Source organism: Lates calcarifer, linkage group LG16_LG22 (assembly GCF_001640805.2).
Source record: "Lates calcarifer isolate ASB-BC8 linkage group LG16_LG22, TLL_Latcal_v3, whole genome shotgun sequence".
In the NCBI taxonomy this organism is placed as follows: Eukaryota; Metazoa; Chordata; class Actinopteri; family Centropomidae; genus Lates; species Lates calcarifer.
The window spans coordinates 15,968,624-15,986,934 of NC_066848.1; the positions used below are offsets into that span (position 1 = coordinate 15,968,624).

An 18,311-nucleotide genomic window follows, 5' to 3' on the forward strand; every position below is an offset into this window, starting at 1 on the left:
ACTGTGTAACCACACGCTCCTCCTGGCTGCCAATCAATGTGATTTAAAAGCACTAAAAAGAAAGCAAGCTCTGACGGGTAGAATCATGTAGCTTATCATCAGGTTGTCACTGCGCGGCTAGCATCGATTGTCTGCTGCTCAACCACAATTAACGCCTAGCCCATATATCCTTCCTACTTACTGGTGAACACACACACACACGCACACACTTGTGCAAACTAAAACTATGTCCTGTTATTTTATCTGAATTATTTTCCTTTATTTCTCTGGAAATAACTTTTTAACCAATCTTCCTTCCTATAAAAGTGATTTTGACATAAATTAATCCTACATAACATAATTATTAAAAAACTAAAATTACATAGAAGCAGTTGATTTGCACTTGTGCGCCCACACAAATGCCAGGCATAAATCACAAGATAAGCAATCATACAGCAAGTTAGAGCTAACACACACACACACACACACACACACACACATACATACAGATTATACACCCCACTCCCATTGCTGTGTCACACATTGTATCCCTGAAGAACTTTATTATCCTGTCCTGTGCCCCAGCACATCTCCATCTTCTTAAGTAATTAGTTATTTTATTATAGAGCTCACATATTCTCCTATGTGCAGCAGGGGGTGGCAGTGCATTCGTGCGCATGTACCTGCATACTGTATGTGTGTGCGTATGCATGTGAGTGTACTGAATGTGGGTGTGTGAGGGAATTACAGTTATGAGTTTCTCCCCTTGTTCTCCTCAGTTGACAAGTTAACTCGTAAATCACCTCTTTCTCTTTTCCCCACATCCCTCCCTCCAGTCCCTCCCACCCTCTCCTCCTCTCCTCCTCAGTGTCGTTCTCAGGTCAGATGCTTGGATTAGATGCTTCAGATTAGTTTAAATAAACTAACGCAGCTGCTTGCTTGGACTGTCTCTAACACTGAACACAAAGCAAATGCAAATGTTGCTAGTTTTCCAGTTGGTGGTTACTGCATTTATAGTGTTTGCATGAAAACTGCTAAAACAACTTAGACAGTATTCAAAACACTGAAGAATGAATTTACAAGACTGTTGTGACATTTTGTGGTATTATGTTGGGTCTGTTCATGAGGAAAAAATGACTTCCTTATCTTTTTTTAAAAAATGTGTGATTCTAAGTCATTGCCATGATGGAGATATAGATAAACAAAGATTATTTAGAGTAATGGTTCCAAGTGTTCTAGGTTTGTGAACCCTTACAATACAGCAATGCCTCTGTGTGACCCCTCATCTCAGGTCATTGCCTTTGTATGGACATGAGCAAGTATTTCAAACAAAAGAGGGAAAAAGAAAATTTGAGAAAAATCTGAAAAATAAACATAATTGAGTATAAGAGAAACATATGTTTTTCTTCCTTTTCCCTTCAGTCATCATGTGACCACCTCAGATTTATCTTGAGACCGCTTGAGATAGGTCCTGACCCCAGATTGGGAACCAATGATTTTGAGGAATTTTAAGCTTTGAGCTGAGATGTGGATTATGCAAAAAAAGGAGAGCGGAAAAAAGTCTGTAACTATCTATGAGTAAGACGTAACTAATATTGTACAAAGAGACTGTACTTTTCCTCATTTGTCTGTGCAGCTTTCAACAGGTACAAACACCTACATGCGGACACACAGTTACATTCTGCCGCATGCGCTCACTTGTCGACGTCTAGCATCATTCTCGCTGGTTTACCCGCAGCTGCTCAGACCGATCAAATGGCTTCAAATAGCTACATGTTGTAGGTCCATAACACTCCTACACACAAACAGGCAAGCAGCTCATTCCCATGATCCTTTCTGTTTCTAAGCCTCCTCCTACAGGAAAAGGTTGTGTGCATTAAGATGTGGTACCTTACATTTAACTTTGGGGTGAGCTATGGCACTGTGACATACATAAACATACATGCATATTCACCCATTTACAGACACATAAAAACAATATGCAACATGCACACACATGCTTGACAAGTAAGGTTGAAGTGAGGGCATGTAAGGTCACATGACTAAGTCTGAGCACTGTTTGGCTGCAGCTAAGCTGTTATTAGACAGGAGGCCTGTGTTTTGAATCACCAATACATACAAGCCTTTATTGGCAGGAAAATAGTTCCTGAACCATCTCCAAATGCATGCATAGCTATGCACAGACACACCCACTGACATACACTGTATACACATTCAGAACACGCAGGTCTGCTGATCCAGCTCCTAATAACATAAGGTGGATTAGTGGGATCCAGAGCCACATATGGAGGGAAACATAAGAAAACTGTGAAATTTAAAAGGAGCTTTAGACCGAGAGCAGCCATGGGGTCACTTAATCCCCATTACTGCACACACATAAAATACAAGTATGTAAGCGCGCACACGCACACACACACACTCCCTGTTCCTGCACTACCCAAGAGCCCAGTGTCCATTAAGAGAGCCATGAATCTACCACTAAAGCTGGTTTTACAGAGTGGAGCGACAGGCTGGGTAACCCCCTCCACACACACACACACACACACACACACACACACACACACACACACACACACACACACACACACACTGGAGAGGCAGTGTGTACATGTGTTTAGTGTGTACGTGTGTGTCCATGACAACCAGGTGCCTCACAAAGTTAGAGAGGAAATGTTGGCCACTTGAAAAGCATACATGAACTCATTGGCTGGGCTGCCATTGCAACACACACTAACTTCTAAATAGGACTTGCCAAAAGGCAAAATATAAACAGAGGGTGGGCGAGAAAGAGAGAGAAAAGTTCAGAATACAAGAGGCAAAGAAGAAGAAAAAAAAACAAAAAAGTAAAGACAGAGAATAAGACATCAGAGGAGAGCCTGTAGCTGTCACATATGACCTCCGTCACTGTCTTTATCTCTGTTCCTGCTTCCCTTCACACACATTCAGACATTCTTGGACTCAATTAGCCAGTCATCCATCAATGCCAGAGAGAGGGTATGGCTTGAAGCCTGGCTTTACCCAGAAACAACATGGCTGTCTTGTGCTGCCCACTCCACAAACACAACATTGGACAGAGCCTGTGTCCTTTAGCCTTTGGGCTTGGATCGAAATCTATGTGCATCTGTGTGTGTTTGTTTGTGTGTGTGTCTGTGTGTGTGTGTGTGTGTGTGTATGAATGACAATGTGTTGCACGTGTAGAAGCTCAATTAGCAAAACACGCCTTGTATGTGGTTTTTTGGAGAGGGGTTTCCAAATGTATTTGCATATAAATACATATTGTGTGTATTTTTGTTAACCATGTACACAAATAAATCCACAAACTTACATATATATATATATATATATATATATATATATCACAGTTTACACACACACGCACAGATGACCACAGTGTCACACAGAGCCAGTATTGCTGACAGGGCTTGCAGTGGGGACTGCTGCAAACACAGTAGTTGACCTAAATCCCCTCACACTACCCGTGTCATATCCTGTCTCTGCGCGTGTCACTTCCCCCCGCTGGCTCACAGCAGCCATCGCTATGGGGATCCCTCAGAGTGCCCAGACACTAGCAAAGGCAGTTTCAGGAGGTCAGCATCCACAGTCAGCAAAACACCAAACGAGTGAAAGTGAGAAACAGAGGGTAACAATATCAATTAAATATCTGTATTCAGAAAGTAGACTAGAACTTTTTTTTTTTTTTGTATATTTACATTTATTAATTTATTGGCTCAAATAGTCAAAAACATGAGTATTTCCATCCATGTGAGTATGTCTATCAGTTAGCATCACTTAGACTTTTTACGATATATTTTAGAACAGTCCCTGATTCAGTTCAGTCTGTTACCCTCACAGTTTTATTCTTTGTCTACAAATCCTGTACATAGAGCCATCACTTATCTTAATTGCATGAAATCAATGTCAGTCATCTGCCTGTTAATTGTAGGAGTAGGTGTCCTATTTTTCCTAGATATTTAATTTTGGCACTAAACACTTGCTCCACGTCCCCATTGATTCACTTCACAACAGCGTTTGATCAACACTAGAAAACATCAGCGTGAGAACAACAACTGACTGATGGTGGCGAGTAAGACAGCGACCATGTGTGCCTCAACACAGACCCTGGCATTCACGTTCTGCCGCCTTTCATGTTTTGGACCCACCTCCCCCCCCTCCTTTTCTCTACTACAAAAGGAGGTTGAAAAGCAAGGGAGAGGAGAGGGGAGAAAAGAGGAGGGAATAAAAAAGACAGAGAGTGAGAGAGGCGAATGAAGAGAAATGCAGGTTTGGCCTCGGGCGGCATGCTGTGATGTAAGAGAAACAGAGAGAGTGAGAGGAAGAAAGGGGGAGGACTGGGAGGAGGGTGACGTGGGGTGGGGGTGTTCAGTTCACAGAGTGTCTTTGCACATGGACACCTATAGCACACCCACACGTCTACACACATTTCTGTTGACATAATACAGTAAAGACAGGGTCGTGTCTGCACAAGCTAAAGATTCCTGTAAAAGGCTATTGGTAGCAACACACTTCAGACTGAGAGAAGAAAATATTGTTTTTGAAATGATTTTCACATTTTAACTCAGTGTTGAAATCTGAGGGTGAGGTCATATCTAGTAAAAAAAGAAGTGTGTGTTCATTTGTGTATGGGAGTGTGTGTCTATGTGGTTGTGTGTGTGTGTGTGTGTGTGTGCGTGTGTGTGTGGTATTTGCTGTAATGTCAGAGAGTTTCAGGCTGAAGCAACTTGACAGAGCTGCAGTGTATGTAACAGGCTTTAGGGCATGGACTGAAACTGGGCCTGCTAATTCCAAAATACACACACACACACACACACACACACACACACACACACACACACACACCTCAAAAGGCTTTCTGTGAACAAGTTCCAGCATCTCTCTCTGGCTTGTCAACACACTGAATCATACAACTCATCCCACCCTACCTGTTTGTCTGTCACTCATATTATTTAAATAGTAATTCTGGTTTATTACAACTTCAGTCTTACTCAGCAACTGCAGTTATGGATATCATCCATATCGGCTTTGATAGCATTGGATTCACTGTATTAATTGCTTACATTTTACAGCTTTGCCAGATCTAATCAGAAGATCAGATAGGTTGTTAACAAGCTTTAGCCAAATTTTAACAACTTAAACAAGTGCACCAGGTTTTTTGTCTGTAAACTGCAAGGGATGTTTACAAAGACCAATTTGGTTATCATTTCACCTATGTTTTCTCTTTCGTAAGATTGGCCGATCTTGGAATTTAAACCTGTCTGATCATCCTGTCTTTCTTCTTTTCCGCTTTTACACAGCATTCACAGAACCATCTTATCATAACTGCCAAAAAACAATGGCCAAAGCTGAGACAATAAGTTGTAATGAACCAGAATTAATTATCATATATTTATTCATACACAAATGGTGTAAAGATTATTGTTAATAATACAGTAAGTGCTTCTTCTTCTTCTATGTTTTCATGTTCTTTTCTCTCTCACCCCACCCCACCTCCTCAGCTTGCTCTCCTTTCCCTTCCTTCATCTCTTCCCCTCCCTTGCTCTCCCTCTGCTCGTCCTTTCAGAAACCCGATAAGAGACCTATATGTACGCGCCACACCGCTCCTTCCTAAGTAGCCTCAACGTCCGTCCACTCTGCCCTCTGAAACACTGCCTCTCTCTCTTTTTCTCTCCCGTGCCGTATCCCTGTCCATGCTTTTAAGACGTTCGTAAAAGGAGGTCTTATTGACAAAACAATCGCTCGGCGAGGCTTAAACACTGCCTTTAAAGGGGCATTATTAAATTGCAGGCAGGAAGGGGAGGGGCAGCCAACAAGGGAAACCTGATGACCTCGCCATCGATTTTTACATCACCGGAGCGTTAGGAGAACTTAGCACAGAGATACTGACTGTTGCCAGTGAAAGAGCAAGTAGAGAGAGAAAGAAAGACATTTTATATGCTACACTTTGAGCTTTTAGCTGCCGCCCGAATTAAGAGCAGTTTAAATGTGTGAGCAGGTAAAGGGTTGTATTGTTCAAGGACACTTTGGCACTATGGCTGTTGTTAGACCTAAACCTGAGACAGAATGGTAGCTTCTCTGATCTGATTATCACTTGACGTCTTTCTTTATTGATCCATATATATCCTATACTTATATCACATGTTGTGGAAAATCAATTATGGTGTTTTAAGCATTGGGTTAGCTCTGAATCTTAGGTAAAGTTTTATTTGCTGTTAAGGTCTGGAACAGTTTTTATGATTAAAGCATGGGTTAAATTACTTAGGGGTAAACTTCTGGTCATGGTTTTAGTTCATGTGGTGTCAAAAAATCTCCAGTATTTAAGGTAACAAACTTGATTTTTAAAGGATATTTTGGGTGGAAACGTCTTTGATTTTTTAAGGTAACACTGTTGCACTGCAAATACATGCTTCTAAGATTTGTTTGATTTCAAGCAGAGAAGATATCTTCTGCTTCGGGCTGTGTACTTTTGTTATTAAACATACTCCTATAGTGGTGTATGAGGGACAGCGGCTCATGAGTGAAACTTTCACAGCTCAGTGAAATTATTTGAAATAAAGATGTTCGAAATTGTCTCTCATAATCTCTCCAAGGCTTGGTTTCCTCTGATCCTTCAGTATGACTTCAAAATGTATTACTTAGTTTACTTATTTTACAGAATATTTTCTGAATCAATTAAGATAGCTGTGGCATGTTTGCTCATGTGTGTACTGATTAAAAAACAGTGAACATTTAGTGGTTGTTAATGAACACACAGTGAAGTGTTCAACGGTTGTTGAGTGTGTGAGCAAGAACAAGTTTTTGAGTGGGTGAGTGTTCGTTTGTGTCATGTGGTGACTTTTCTGTTTGTGTCTGTTGTATGGGCGTGAGGGAACAATACACCCATAAGCTTTGTGTGCATACCTTACCTGTCCAGGAAGTGTGTGACTTTGCATTTGTGAGTGTGTATACTGTGTAGACTACTATGTCGGGACGTGTCCGAGGATTTGGGATTGGGTGTGTACAGTATTGTGTGTACATTCTCTATATATGATTCAGCTGTGCAAATGTGAACATGCATTACCACACACACACACACACACACACACATACACACACACTGACACGCACTTTCTCCATTCAAATTGAGATTCCCTGGTGCAGAGTATTTCTGCCAATAATTCATGAGTGATCTGCTCCCCTTGCCGGCCTTTAGCATTTTTATTTAATCTGCCGAGCCCTGCCGCGTGCTCGCTCATCAATAATACACACCGACATGTGTGTTAACACATCTATGGTGTGTGTAAGTGTATGAGAGAGAGAGAGAGAGGAAGAGAGTGAGCTGTTATTATATATGTGAAGGAAAGCACATTCCACACATAAATAAAGGGATTGTGTGTGTCTGTGTGTGTGTAAAAGTGAGAGAGAGGAGAGTGTGTTCATAATATTCCATGCTGTAACATGTGACAGGATTGCACTATGCATTTTATTTGTCAGTTATACATGTTTTTCATCATTAGGTCTTCCCCTGTTGGGACAACAGCACGGATGACCCATGGTTCATCTGGGGCCATTTGATGTGAATTCAATTCAGTTCCGATGGCCTGAGTATGACCGTGAAACACACTCTCAGTAAGTGTTTTATGCTTTCTTAAGTCCTCTTTGGCTTGATTTCACAGTTGTAGACCTGATTTGGTGCAAGTGAACGCATGAGAAAATGTGTGTGTGTGTGTGTGTGTGTGTATCTGAGAGAATTCCGACATGCACACACTTGTGTATGTGTGTGTGTGAACTGTGTGTTCTTCAACAGCACTGACAAACAGAATCACAGCTAGGGAAATTGACTTCAACAAATCAGTGGGTCAGGAGGTAACATCACCGGGGGTTGCTATGGAGACACCCAATGACGGGGCTTCCCAATCAGCACAACAACACGCCTGCGAAATGGCAGTTCCCCTAACGTAACCTCTCTCTCCTTTCCTCTCTCTCTCTCTCTCTCTCTCTCCACAATTGTCTCTTTTTCTCTCTCTTTCTTCTCTCTCGTCTTTATTTCTCTCTCCTCTACCTCTGTCTCTCCTCCTCTGCTTCAATTCATTCTCCCTTTTTGTCCATTTCTTTGTCTTTATCTCTCCGTCAACCCATCTTTTCACTTTATTGTTTTCCCTCTCACCCTTCCATGCTACAATGTACTGCTCGCTCAAACAACCATGCACGGAAATATGCCTGTGGACAAGCGAACACACAAACATACACACACACACACTTGTATACAGCGAAATGTGAGGGGGCAGCGGGATCCCAGCATGCAGGGTTTAACAGCTAATACCCCTTAGATTAACCACCCCCGGTTCCCCTCTTTCTCTCTCTCTCTCTCTCACACACACACAAACACACAACATCTTCCACAAACCAAGATTAACCTCCCACGACTTACACAGTGTGTGTTGGTCTTGCACAAATACACACATGCGTGCACACACCTTCAGGGTGTGTTGCTATCCCCCTACCAATAAAAATAACAAACAGAATGAGAGCACACAATCAGCCTTAAGTGACCAAGCTACTGTTCATGTGACTGTCTGTCTGACTCACACACACACACACACGCAAGCACACACACAGCTTGGCTTTATCTCAGCTGTAAGAATTGATCCCCCATGGATTTCAGAGAGGTCACGTGATTTGATAACCTCTACAGGATTCCCTCTGGTCAGGAGGCCTTTTTCTGCCAGTGTGTGCGGTTGTGTATGTGTGTGTGTGTGTGTGCATTGTTTTTAGCCCAGTATAAAATGAATTCTCCATAGACTGATACACCATACCCTAATCTAACGTCTGTCTGTCTCTGAGGTCTCAGATTGAACAATGGCTGGGAATAATGTTAACATCATTAGACTGCTGGTAATGGGGATTTATCGTGTCTCATCTCTTTCTCTCCCTCTCTCCTTATCTTTCTCTCTTTCTCTTCATCTATTTTTCACTCTGTCTGGCTCTTTAACTCTCTCTCTCCTTCTGTTGCTCTTTGCCCGTCTACAGTCTCCACTTTCATGCATCGTACCTAGCAACTGACTGATACTTTCAAGGATTATTTTAAGGGCCGCTCAGATCAAACAGCCTCTGCCTGGGCCCTGCCTCAGTTACCCAGACTCCAGCCCCTTTAATTAGACATGGCTAATAACACTAAGCATGTGCTGATAGCCATCTCTCTGATAAGACTAGCCGCACAAGGACATAGGGCCCCTTTCTACCTTTTACAGTGCTACCTAAGGTTAAAATGGCTAGTTAGCAACCTTATTTTATGGCCCCAGCCAGTCATGCTTGTGCCCAATTAACAAGCTAGTTGGCACTTACAGAGCATTAATTTGCAAAGGCAGGTTAGCAATCAGGCTATGCACCTCTGAGCTAGGCTCTTTGCCAACAAGGACAACTTCACACGCTACATGCATTATGAAAAAGTACTATATGAGAACATGTAAAAAGATATATGGTCAGTGGACACCCAATAAAATGACTGAACAGTAATGATCAGAGGAAAGTAAGTGCCTGCTGCTATAATGTCGTAAGAAAAAGTAACAAAAAAAGGTAAGTGCATTTTTTGAGCATAAGTGTAACTAAATTGCGTAAATTGAGTAACTATCTCAGAAAAATGTACTTTTAGGATAATAGGGTAAATACAACCTTGGAATAAAAAGAGAAAATGGTGAATAAGATTAAAACAAATGCTAATCAATGTAAAAGGTGCTACAAAAACCCACAAACCCTAAAATAAGTCAGCCAAAGTAAAATCCTATAATTAGTCTCAGAGCTACCACTTTTCCAGCAATCATTCTTGTATAACTTGTGCATGTTGGATATTTTTATTGGATATTTTCAGAATGTAGTTTGACTCTTAATTAACATGGATGCTCATGTTTGGTCTGAGTTAGGCTGTTGGTCTGGAAAATCACTCCAGGCCATATCTCTTTAGATGGATTGATCTAGATGAATATGATTCGGTAGGTGGCGTGTGTGTGTGTGTGTGTGTGTGTGTGTGTGTGTGTGTGTGTGTGTGTGTGTGTGTGTGTGTGTGTGTGTGTGAGGGATGAAAATAGAGGTGGAGTGGAGGCATTAATTCCAATCATTAAGAACTGGGATAGCCTGGGGGGACCCCTGAAATCGAAATCGACTGAATGTAAACTCTGAGATGACTTACCAGTTGTTCACTTGTAGGATGGTGAGGCCTGTGTCTTGCGCCAGCTGTTTCTTCTGTTCTTCTGACGGGTAGGGATGCTGCAGGAGAGAAGAGAGGGACAACACGTATAAGAAAAGGCTGACCACAAATTGTTTAATGAAGCTTCTTGTTGTTGAAAAAGGGGCTTGATGTGCCTTTTAGTAGAAAAAGAGATGTTGTAGGGCACAGGTTACACACACACACACACACACACATAAAACCATACTGCATAATGAGAGGTAGAAAATAAGATGTGTGCTCATGCTCATTGGTGCGTAGGTGTCAGTATGTGCCTGTGTCTATGTCTCTCTGGGTGTATACTGTAAGTATGTGTGAGTGTGTGCACGATAACGTGCTTCTCCCCCCCAATCATTAATGGAATATGAAATCTTGTAATTAATGGCAGCCAAAAAGGCAAGCCAATTAGAAAGTTAAGTGAAGTGGAGAACCAGCTCTGGTAATTAGGCAGCCTCTTACACAAATATATTCGCATCAACGGCCCCCCTTTCACCCCACTGCATATGTAATCAGTGAGCTGGGAATATGTAATGTTAACCCGATGGAATACAGACAAGAGAATGTAAAATCTTTAGTCTTTATTGCTGCTGGATGCTTTTATCCTTATTGCAGTTGGTGCAATAACATGACTCTGTTAAGTTTGCCACTTTGCTGGAATCATGTCTCCAGGCACAGATTGTAAGAAACCTTAAGAAGAGAAAGCCTAGGTTTCATCCTTTTGAAAGGACCACCAGCTTAATATAGAAACAAGAATTTCCCCAAAATCACACAATGCCACCTCAGCATGTGATTTAATCTAATTTTGAGTCTTTTCAGTCTTAAATATCCATCACTGGATAGGGTAGAAAAATGTTAAACTTCTCTGATGTAAATCAATTTAAACTTTCATTTAGTTTTATATATTAAGTCAAATTTTATCTATCTTATTTTAACTTAAGACACTTTTTCAGGAATGTATTGCAAATGATGATTTGCACTGAAGATAGATTGCTCTCCTTTGCTCCAATATGACACATGAATGCATGATAAACAACAGTACAGCTGTTGGAAAGATAACCCAAGCTGACTTCAAGCATGGTATTTAAATATAAACCACTGACTCTGTTCTCCCTCCTCGAGCAGCCAGCTGAGAACAGTTAAAGCTGAGCCACCTGTTTAAATGTATAGAATGAATAAATTGGATAAATGTGAACTTGGGAAGTGTGTTGATTTATATTAGAGTTGGGGGGGGCTCAGATGCACGGAGCCTTGTTCGTGGAGGACAATGTGCTGTTCATGACTGAGACAAGACATGGACTGTGCTGAACACCATAGGCAGGCCATAAAAGCGGAGCAGAGGAGGGAGGAGCAGAGGAGCAGAGGGAGAGAATAGATTGTTGAAGGGATAGCACAAACTGGAGAACTATGTATATTCCAAAATGCTGTGTACACATTTAGGAAAGAAAGGAGAGATACATAAACTAGGAAACAAAAGATCAAGAAGATCATGAAATATGGCTGAATGATCCATTCTACAAAAGTTTTCATTTTCCAACCACAGTGCCCACTGATCCTTTTTCATTACATAAAACTTGCAAATCCACATCATGAGCTATCATTTTTCAGTGACTAGAATTTATATATTTGACTGATAGAAACAGGCTATCCAAGACACGACCCTGACATTTCTTCAGTTATCATCCCACATCATGGTGACCAATAATAGCAGCCACACATATGGCTCCTGCAGAATATACACAGTATGTCTAACAAGAACACACACACTTAATAGTCAATCAGACGTGCAAAATCAGTGTGGCGCCAGCGTTTTCATTTTTTCATTACAGTTTTTTCAGCGCATAATGAGCAGGATTGTGTTTAATGCTGGGACAACCCAGCAGAGAGACAGAGGAGACAGATTTTTTTTTCTTCCCAGCCTTCCCATGTCCATGTGATTGGTTGTGGGGAATGGGAACACAAGGAGGCTAATTTCACGCGCTAAGTTATAATTGCATTGTCGCCTCTGGCCAAATTTGTGTCCACTTCTTTATCTACAACCTTCTCTATGTGCCCTTACGTGTGTGCGTGTGTATGCGCATACATGTGTGTGTGAACTATCTGTCCATTCGTATACTGTATGTGTGTGCTTGCAAGTGTCTTTCATACAGTAGACTGATCAGATAATATCAGAGTTAAAATAACTGCAGCAAATCTCTGGCGCCACTCTCCTGCTGTTATTCTTTAGGGCTTGTGTCATCTGATGTCTTGACATATTGAGCACTTTACATATAGGCACCACACACACCCATTGCTGCCTTATTAAAGCTAATCATGTGAACAACATGTTTTTTAAGTCTTTCTCCACAACAAACAAAGTTGATTGAACATGAAAAGATCAATGTGTCCATTCTGCGTGTTGTAGATCTGTGGAACCAGGAGTGTCTGCCTCGTGATATCTGGGGGCTGCAGCCACGCCAGGGGCCACAATGCAGCACAAATACACCCTGTTTTGATGCTTCCGTCCCTCTAGCTTCTCAGCACACACGCACAGATCGACAGATATACACAACTAGTCACACGCAGACAGACACACACACAAAATCTCAATCTCAGACGGCAGCACTGGGAGAATAATGTGCAAGCATGAGTGCGTGCTCTAAAACACATGTCCTGCCAGAGATGAAATGTAACCAAGTATATTTACTCCAGGACAGAACTTAAGTACGATTTCAGCTATTCAGCAGAAGGTTGTTATACTACATACAACATATACTACCAAACCACAACAGGAAAATGGTGTTCACACATGAAAGCATCAGTAATGATAACTTAATCATATAAAATGTAATAATATAGCACTTGCAGGGGCCATCCTGCTACAAAAGCAGTAGTCTTACTTTTGATATTTTAAGTGCATTTTGCTTAGGACTTTTACTTGTAATTGAGTGTTTTTACATGGTGGTATATCTAAGAACGTCTTCTACCACTAATATGTAATACATATACCAGAATTTCACGTAATAGAAGAGTTACCAGGAAGAGCTGCCAGAAACATCAAAACTGTTTTTGTCCTCCTTTTTCTCTAAGCCGCCAAATTAGCTCTTATCTGTCAAAACACTGTGATTTAGTTTCTCGCTCAGCAACAAGTCGCCCAGTTTTAATATTGTCTGTGAGTGATTCTGGTCTCTTTTAACGGCCTTTGGCTGTGGTTCAGTGGGTTGAGAGAGAGAAGAGAGAGAAAGGCCTTTAGTGAGAAAAGCAATAACATGTTCTTTAAAAGAGCAGATGGAAAGTTTCTGCGCATCCTTCCCTCCCTTCCCTCTTCCCTCCGCCTATCTTAATGATATGTCTTCTCCAAATATACAACTCCTTTCATGAGAATTTCCACCCAGCTCACCGCTCTCTGCTGGGCTCTGAGCATGTGGGTGCCAGGAGGGGTATGTGTTTTCACTTCCCTTTCTCTCTTGTGTGTCTTATCAATCCCAGTGTGTGTGTGTGTGTCTATGTGTGGGTATGCATGTGTGGGTGTGTGCATGCATGTCTGTTGTTTGTGTTGTGTGTGTGTGTGTGTGTGTGTGTCCATTCGAGTCAAAGATTTTGCTTATGTGTGTTTGTATTAGCAAGATCATCTGTGCACAAACATGAGAGTGTGTGTGTTTATGCGTGTGTGTTTGAGCCACTGAGCTCGCTGGGCCTATGAGTAAGTTCAGCCGTGCATGGTCATATATGCGTGTGTGTGTTTCAGTACAGATGTGTGTGTGGGGGTGAGTAACAGAGCATCAGTAACATCCCCTCCCTGTCTGACTGTCTTCCTCTCTGACCCCTCTCAGACAAGAACAAGAGAGGGACAGATAGACAGAGAGAAGAAGGAAGGAGAGGAAGAGGGAAGGAGGAGGCAGGGGAGGAGACATGGAAATGGATATCTGGAGCCCCAGGGGTTTAACAAAGAGATAAGAGCATAAATATTCTGCAAGACCCCTCTTTACTCCCCATGTCCCATGCCTAACCCAGGAGAAAACTATTCTAGGCAGCGTGGTAAAAAAAAAAGTTGACCGTCACAGTTACCAATTATGCTTAAAAATCCCTTTGAAAAAAACAACTGTAACCAGATTACAGTTGTGTATCTTTATATTCAATATATTTATTGCGCATACACAATATACTCAATACATTTCTAGGAGATAACCAAAGATAGTGGCTTTCAAAATGCTTTTTGCTCATTGCTATGCTCAAGGTCATTTTGACAAGACACGTAGGCATTGTGCTGACCTAACCTTTGACCTTTACAGGACAAACTAACCCACAAAATTCTTCATCTAATCTGTGGAAGCAATAACTCACTGAAACTTTTACATGCATAACAAAAGGTCATGGCTTCCTAATTCTTATTTTTGCATCTTGTAAACCATATAAAGCCCCACCATAGTCTCTCAATAGCAATGGGGGTAGGGGGAGTCTGAGTCATACTTTGGTTGGGGATGCTCCACTTCACTACGAGGGGAGGGCTGTTTCAGAAACGTCTTTTTATCTTGCTGCTGTTCTCCCTTCTCTTCATCTCGCCTCCTCAGCAAACCCAGTTCTCTTTTCTATTCTCTCTCTCTGGCTGTGTCTTCCCCTCACTGCTCCAAATACTATTTATTTGGCTTTGGTTCAAAAATTAAAGTATCCATTCATTAAAAATGAAACACAGACAAAATAAAACGATGATGTGATTTTACACTCACCCCAGATTTGTTAACTAAGTAGTAAATGTCAAATAATTATATATGTACATTTTAAAATAAATATAGCGTGATTTAAATGAATGCCTGCCATTTTACTGTTACATCTCCATCTTAATGTGTGTGACCCCATCCTTGTTAACCAATTCACTTCAGCCAGAGTCCCCCCAGTCCTGTTCCTTCCTCAGCCATTAGTGTTATGGTGTTATCATTGCACATATTTCTATTTAAGGCTGCACTTCCAAAGCCTCTGTGCATCCCATTAAAAAGGCTTGACATGCCACATTAGCTTTATAAAACTGCAACCATGAAACAGGATGGAGGGAGGAATAAGAGAGAGGAAAATCATATGTTGTCACAGTCATGTGACGCCCCTCAAAAAACAGACCATGACACTGCACAATCTGTGGATAACAGACATGGGCCAATGGTATTTTGAGTTAGCTTACTCTACCACCAGATGGTTGGGGTTTGCCACAAGGCACAAGGATGCCAGAAAATGCAGTGAATTGCAGTAAACAACTTGTGAATGTGCAACGATTCACTATGGCGTACTTTCCCATTATTACAAAGATACATTTGGCTGTTCCTTTTCTCGGCACACTTAACCTTAACAGTCCTGACGCTGTAAATCCCAACAACCTAAAAGTTGCAGCAAACACCATTACAACAACATTATTCATGGTTGTTGACTTGCATGTGCCAGTTGAGGTAAAAGTGAACAGCCTTGACTTGGCCAGGTCTGTTCCCCTCACTGTTCCCAGGTCAAATCTCTGTGGAAACTGAGCTGCCCATCAGGAATGCCTGACGGCTAATCCGGGGGCCTTTTTGGCTAGAAGGGCATCGGAGTATCATACCAAACTGTGTCACACACACACATACACACACTCAGGAACACACAGTTTACTGGAAGTGTAGTATTGCTCCTGCCAGAAGTGTATGAGATTACCTTAAATATTTGGGGAGGCAAGCACATTGTTATGCTAACAACAAATGCCCAGAACCCTGAGCATGAGCAGACTTTAAAACAAGCGTTCCAAAACTGTAAGCCTGTTGTATCTCATACAACAAGCTTCCAATTTCCCAAATTTCTTGCTCATTCAGTGGAAGTTTCATCCTCCATGTGTGTGCTCACGCTGCGCTATGAGAGCTACGCCATTTCAAATTCCTTTCTGTGTAGGTGGCATCGACTGACATCCCTTTGACTTCATTAGGGAGCAGGGACCCGGCAACAAAGCTGGCTCTGGGAGAAAGGGGGGATTAAAGAAAAAAAAGAAAAGGGAGTGAGGGCGAACAAAACAACAACAGAAAAAAAACAAAGCACCCCTAAACTAATTTCCTCTGATTCGGGCTGCTCCAATGCAAAATAACAAAACAGAGCAAAAACGGATCTTTTGAGAGACTCAAAATGAACCAACTACAGGATGAGAGTTTCACAGTGTCCTCTGCAAAGTCTACACAAAATAAACACCCTCTGTCTTAGTGCTGTAAAGCGCAAAAAAGCAGAAATGTGGTCTTTTATGGTGTTGGACTATGGCAAACCAACTTAAAGCATGTAGCATGAATAATTTACCACTCATCTTTTTTTAAACCTTGATGTATGCACCAAAAATGGCAAAGAATGTCATCAAATCTCTCTATCTCTTCTGGAAATAGAGAAAAAAGAGAAAAAAAACAGATGTTCTTGGGCTTTTTATTCATTAATGAGCATTTTCCCTCTCAAAAAACAGCTTTTGTTGATTTAGGGAAATCTCACAGCACTATCGCCTATGGGAATGAGATAAATCTAGTTAGCTGGTGAGGCAAGGGGTGAAAAGTATGTCATTAAAGCTCTAGTACAAAGTGGATTAGACAATGTACAGCATTAACAGCTTCTCCACTATGATAATTGATGATTAGCATCATTCGTTGCTTTTCTAAAAGTCTACAGGCATCATAATATAATGCAGAGCAGCAGCCACTGCTGAAGCTGTTGCTGCACTGCTACAGGGTGTGAACAATGATCCGTGTGCTTTACAGTTGGGTGGGTCTCCAACCCATGTGTATACTGAAGCTTATAGCATGTATGCACATGACCAAGTCTCAAGTCTGAACAAAGTGCTGTATTGTTGTATGTAACACACAATGTAAAGGTCGATACGTGAATGAAAGCATCTCATGTCGTATACTGTATGTGTGGTGTCTGTACTCTCTGGTTGCTTTCACTAAGAGCAAGGGCGTGCTTCATTAGTCCTCCCTATTCCAGCTCAGGGGAGGCTAAATTTATTAAGGGGGCCGGATGTTGCACAACACCTGCTGCTGCGCTTCCCTCTGTGCAATAAAGGGAAGGGGGTGCAGCATGATAGCTAGTGCTAGTGGTAAGCGCTGCTCGTTGGACTGAGGCTGATGAGCTGGGGCTAATTCAGGGGGTGATTATGTAGTTTGCTGGACCACTAAACCTCTTTAAGCCCATAATTACCGCCTATTTGAGCGAGGGGAGGCACTCCAAAGCAATCGGTACTTGCACCAAGCGGCGCAGTGAACAGCAGCCACAGCTGGAGGTGGGCTGCCTCAGGGCTGCCTGGGATGGAGGGGGTGTGTAAATGGGGAGTAGGAGGGATCCACAAAGCCTCATCCCAGTCAGGTACCACAGAGAGCTGAGAGAAAACAGCAGGGATACACCTCAGAGCACCAGCGTGCTAGCTTCCAGCTACAGCGCTTGGAGCTAGCATTCTAGCAGTGATCTCTAAACCTAAAAACAAATGTTCTCTTGTTACACGCAGCTACAGTACATGGAGCTCGTTACGCAGAGCTGCAGAGGAACGAAGTGCTATTACAGGAGAGTTCAAAACAACAAAACAAAAACTATTAAACAAACAAATAGACTTCCTAACCAGCCTTTGGACTAAATTGCACTTATAAGTAAGCAAGGAGGTGGGTTGGTTATGCCATTGTGGTGAGAAACTTTTTTTAGACTCAGATGTCCATGACGTACAAGAGGGAATCAGAGTCTCATATTGCAGTTTGACCATGGGGGAATCCATTTCATTTCACCTGACTTTCAAGGAAATTTGACTTTACGTAATGCCACTGAAATCTGATCTCTCTGAGGAAGCAATTTGGGGACCACAGAACATTCTAATAAGCCTGGCGATATTATTATGTTATTATCATAATTACCCTTTTGCTCCCGACGTTTTAATTAGAAACTCACCGTTGGCCCCCAGGGGGTGAAAAGAACCTGGGTTGGGGGAATGCTGAAACTAGGTAAAGGTATTTCACAATTGCTCCCTTATGCTCTTTGGAGCGGCAAGTATAAGAGGGAAGGAGGACGCAGCCGATGCTATTGAAAGATGAAGCTTTTTCACCCTACCTCCCTCCTCTGTCTTTCTCTAACATCTCTGTCATTCAAAGTACACCTACACCCTTTCCTCCTT

The 18,311-nt window shown here is 41.9% G+C and overlaps 1 protein-coding gene across 2 annotated transcripts in view; it reads right to left on the reverse strand.

Moving 5' to 3' along the window:
- The window catches only part of meis1b (Meis homeobox 1 b), an 80,246-nt gene that overhangs the window by 13,087 nt on the left and 48,848 nt on the right, over positions 1-18,311 (reverse strand). For both annotated transcript variants that reach the window (XM_018661497.2, XM_018661498.2), the window contains exon 9: positions 10,160-10,236. In XM_018661497.2, the coding sequence (XP_018517013.1) occupies positions 10,160-10,236 (77 nt within the window). The remainder of the gene's footprint in view (positions 1-10,159; positions 10,237-18,311) is intronic.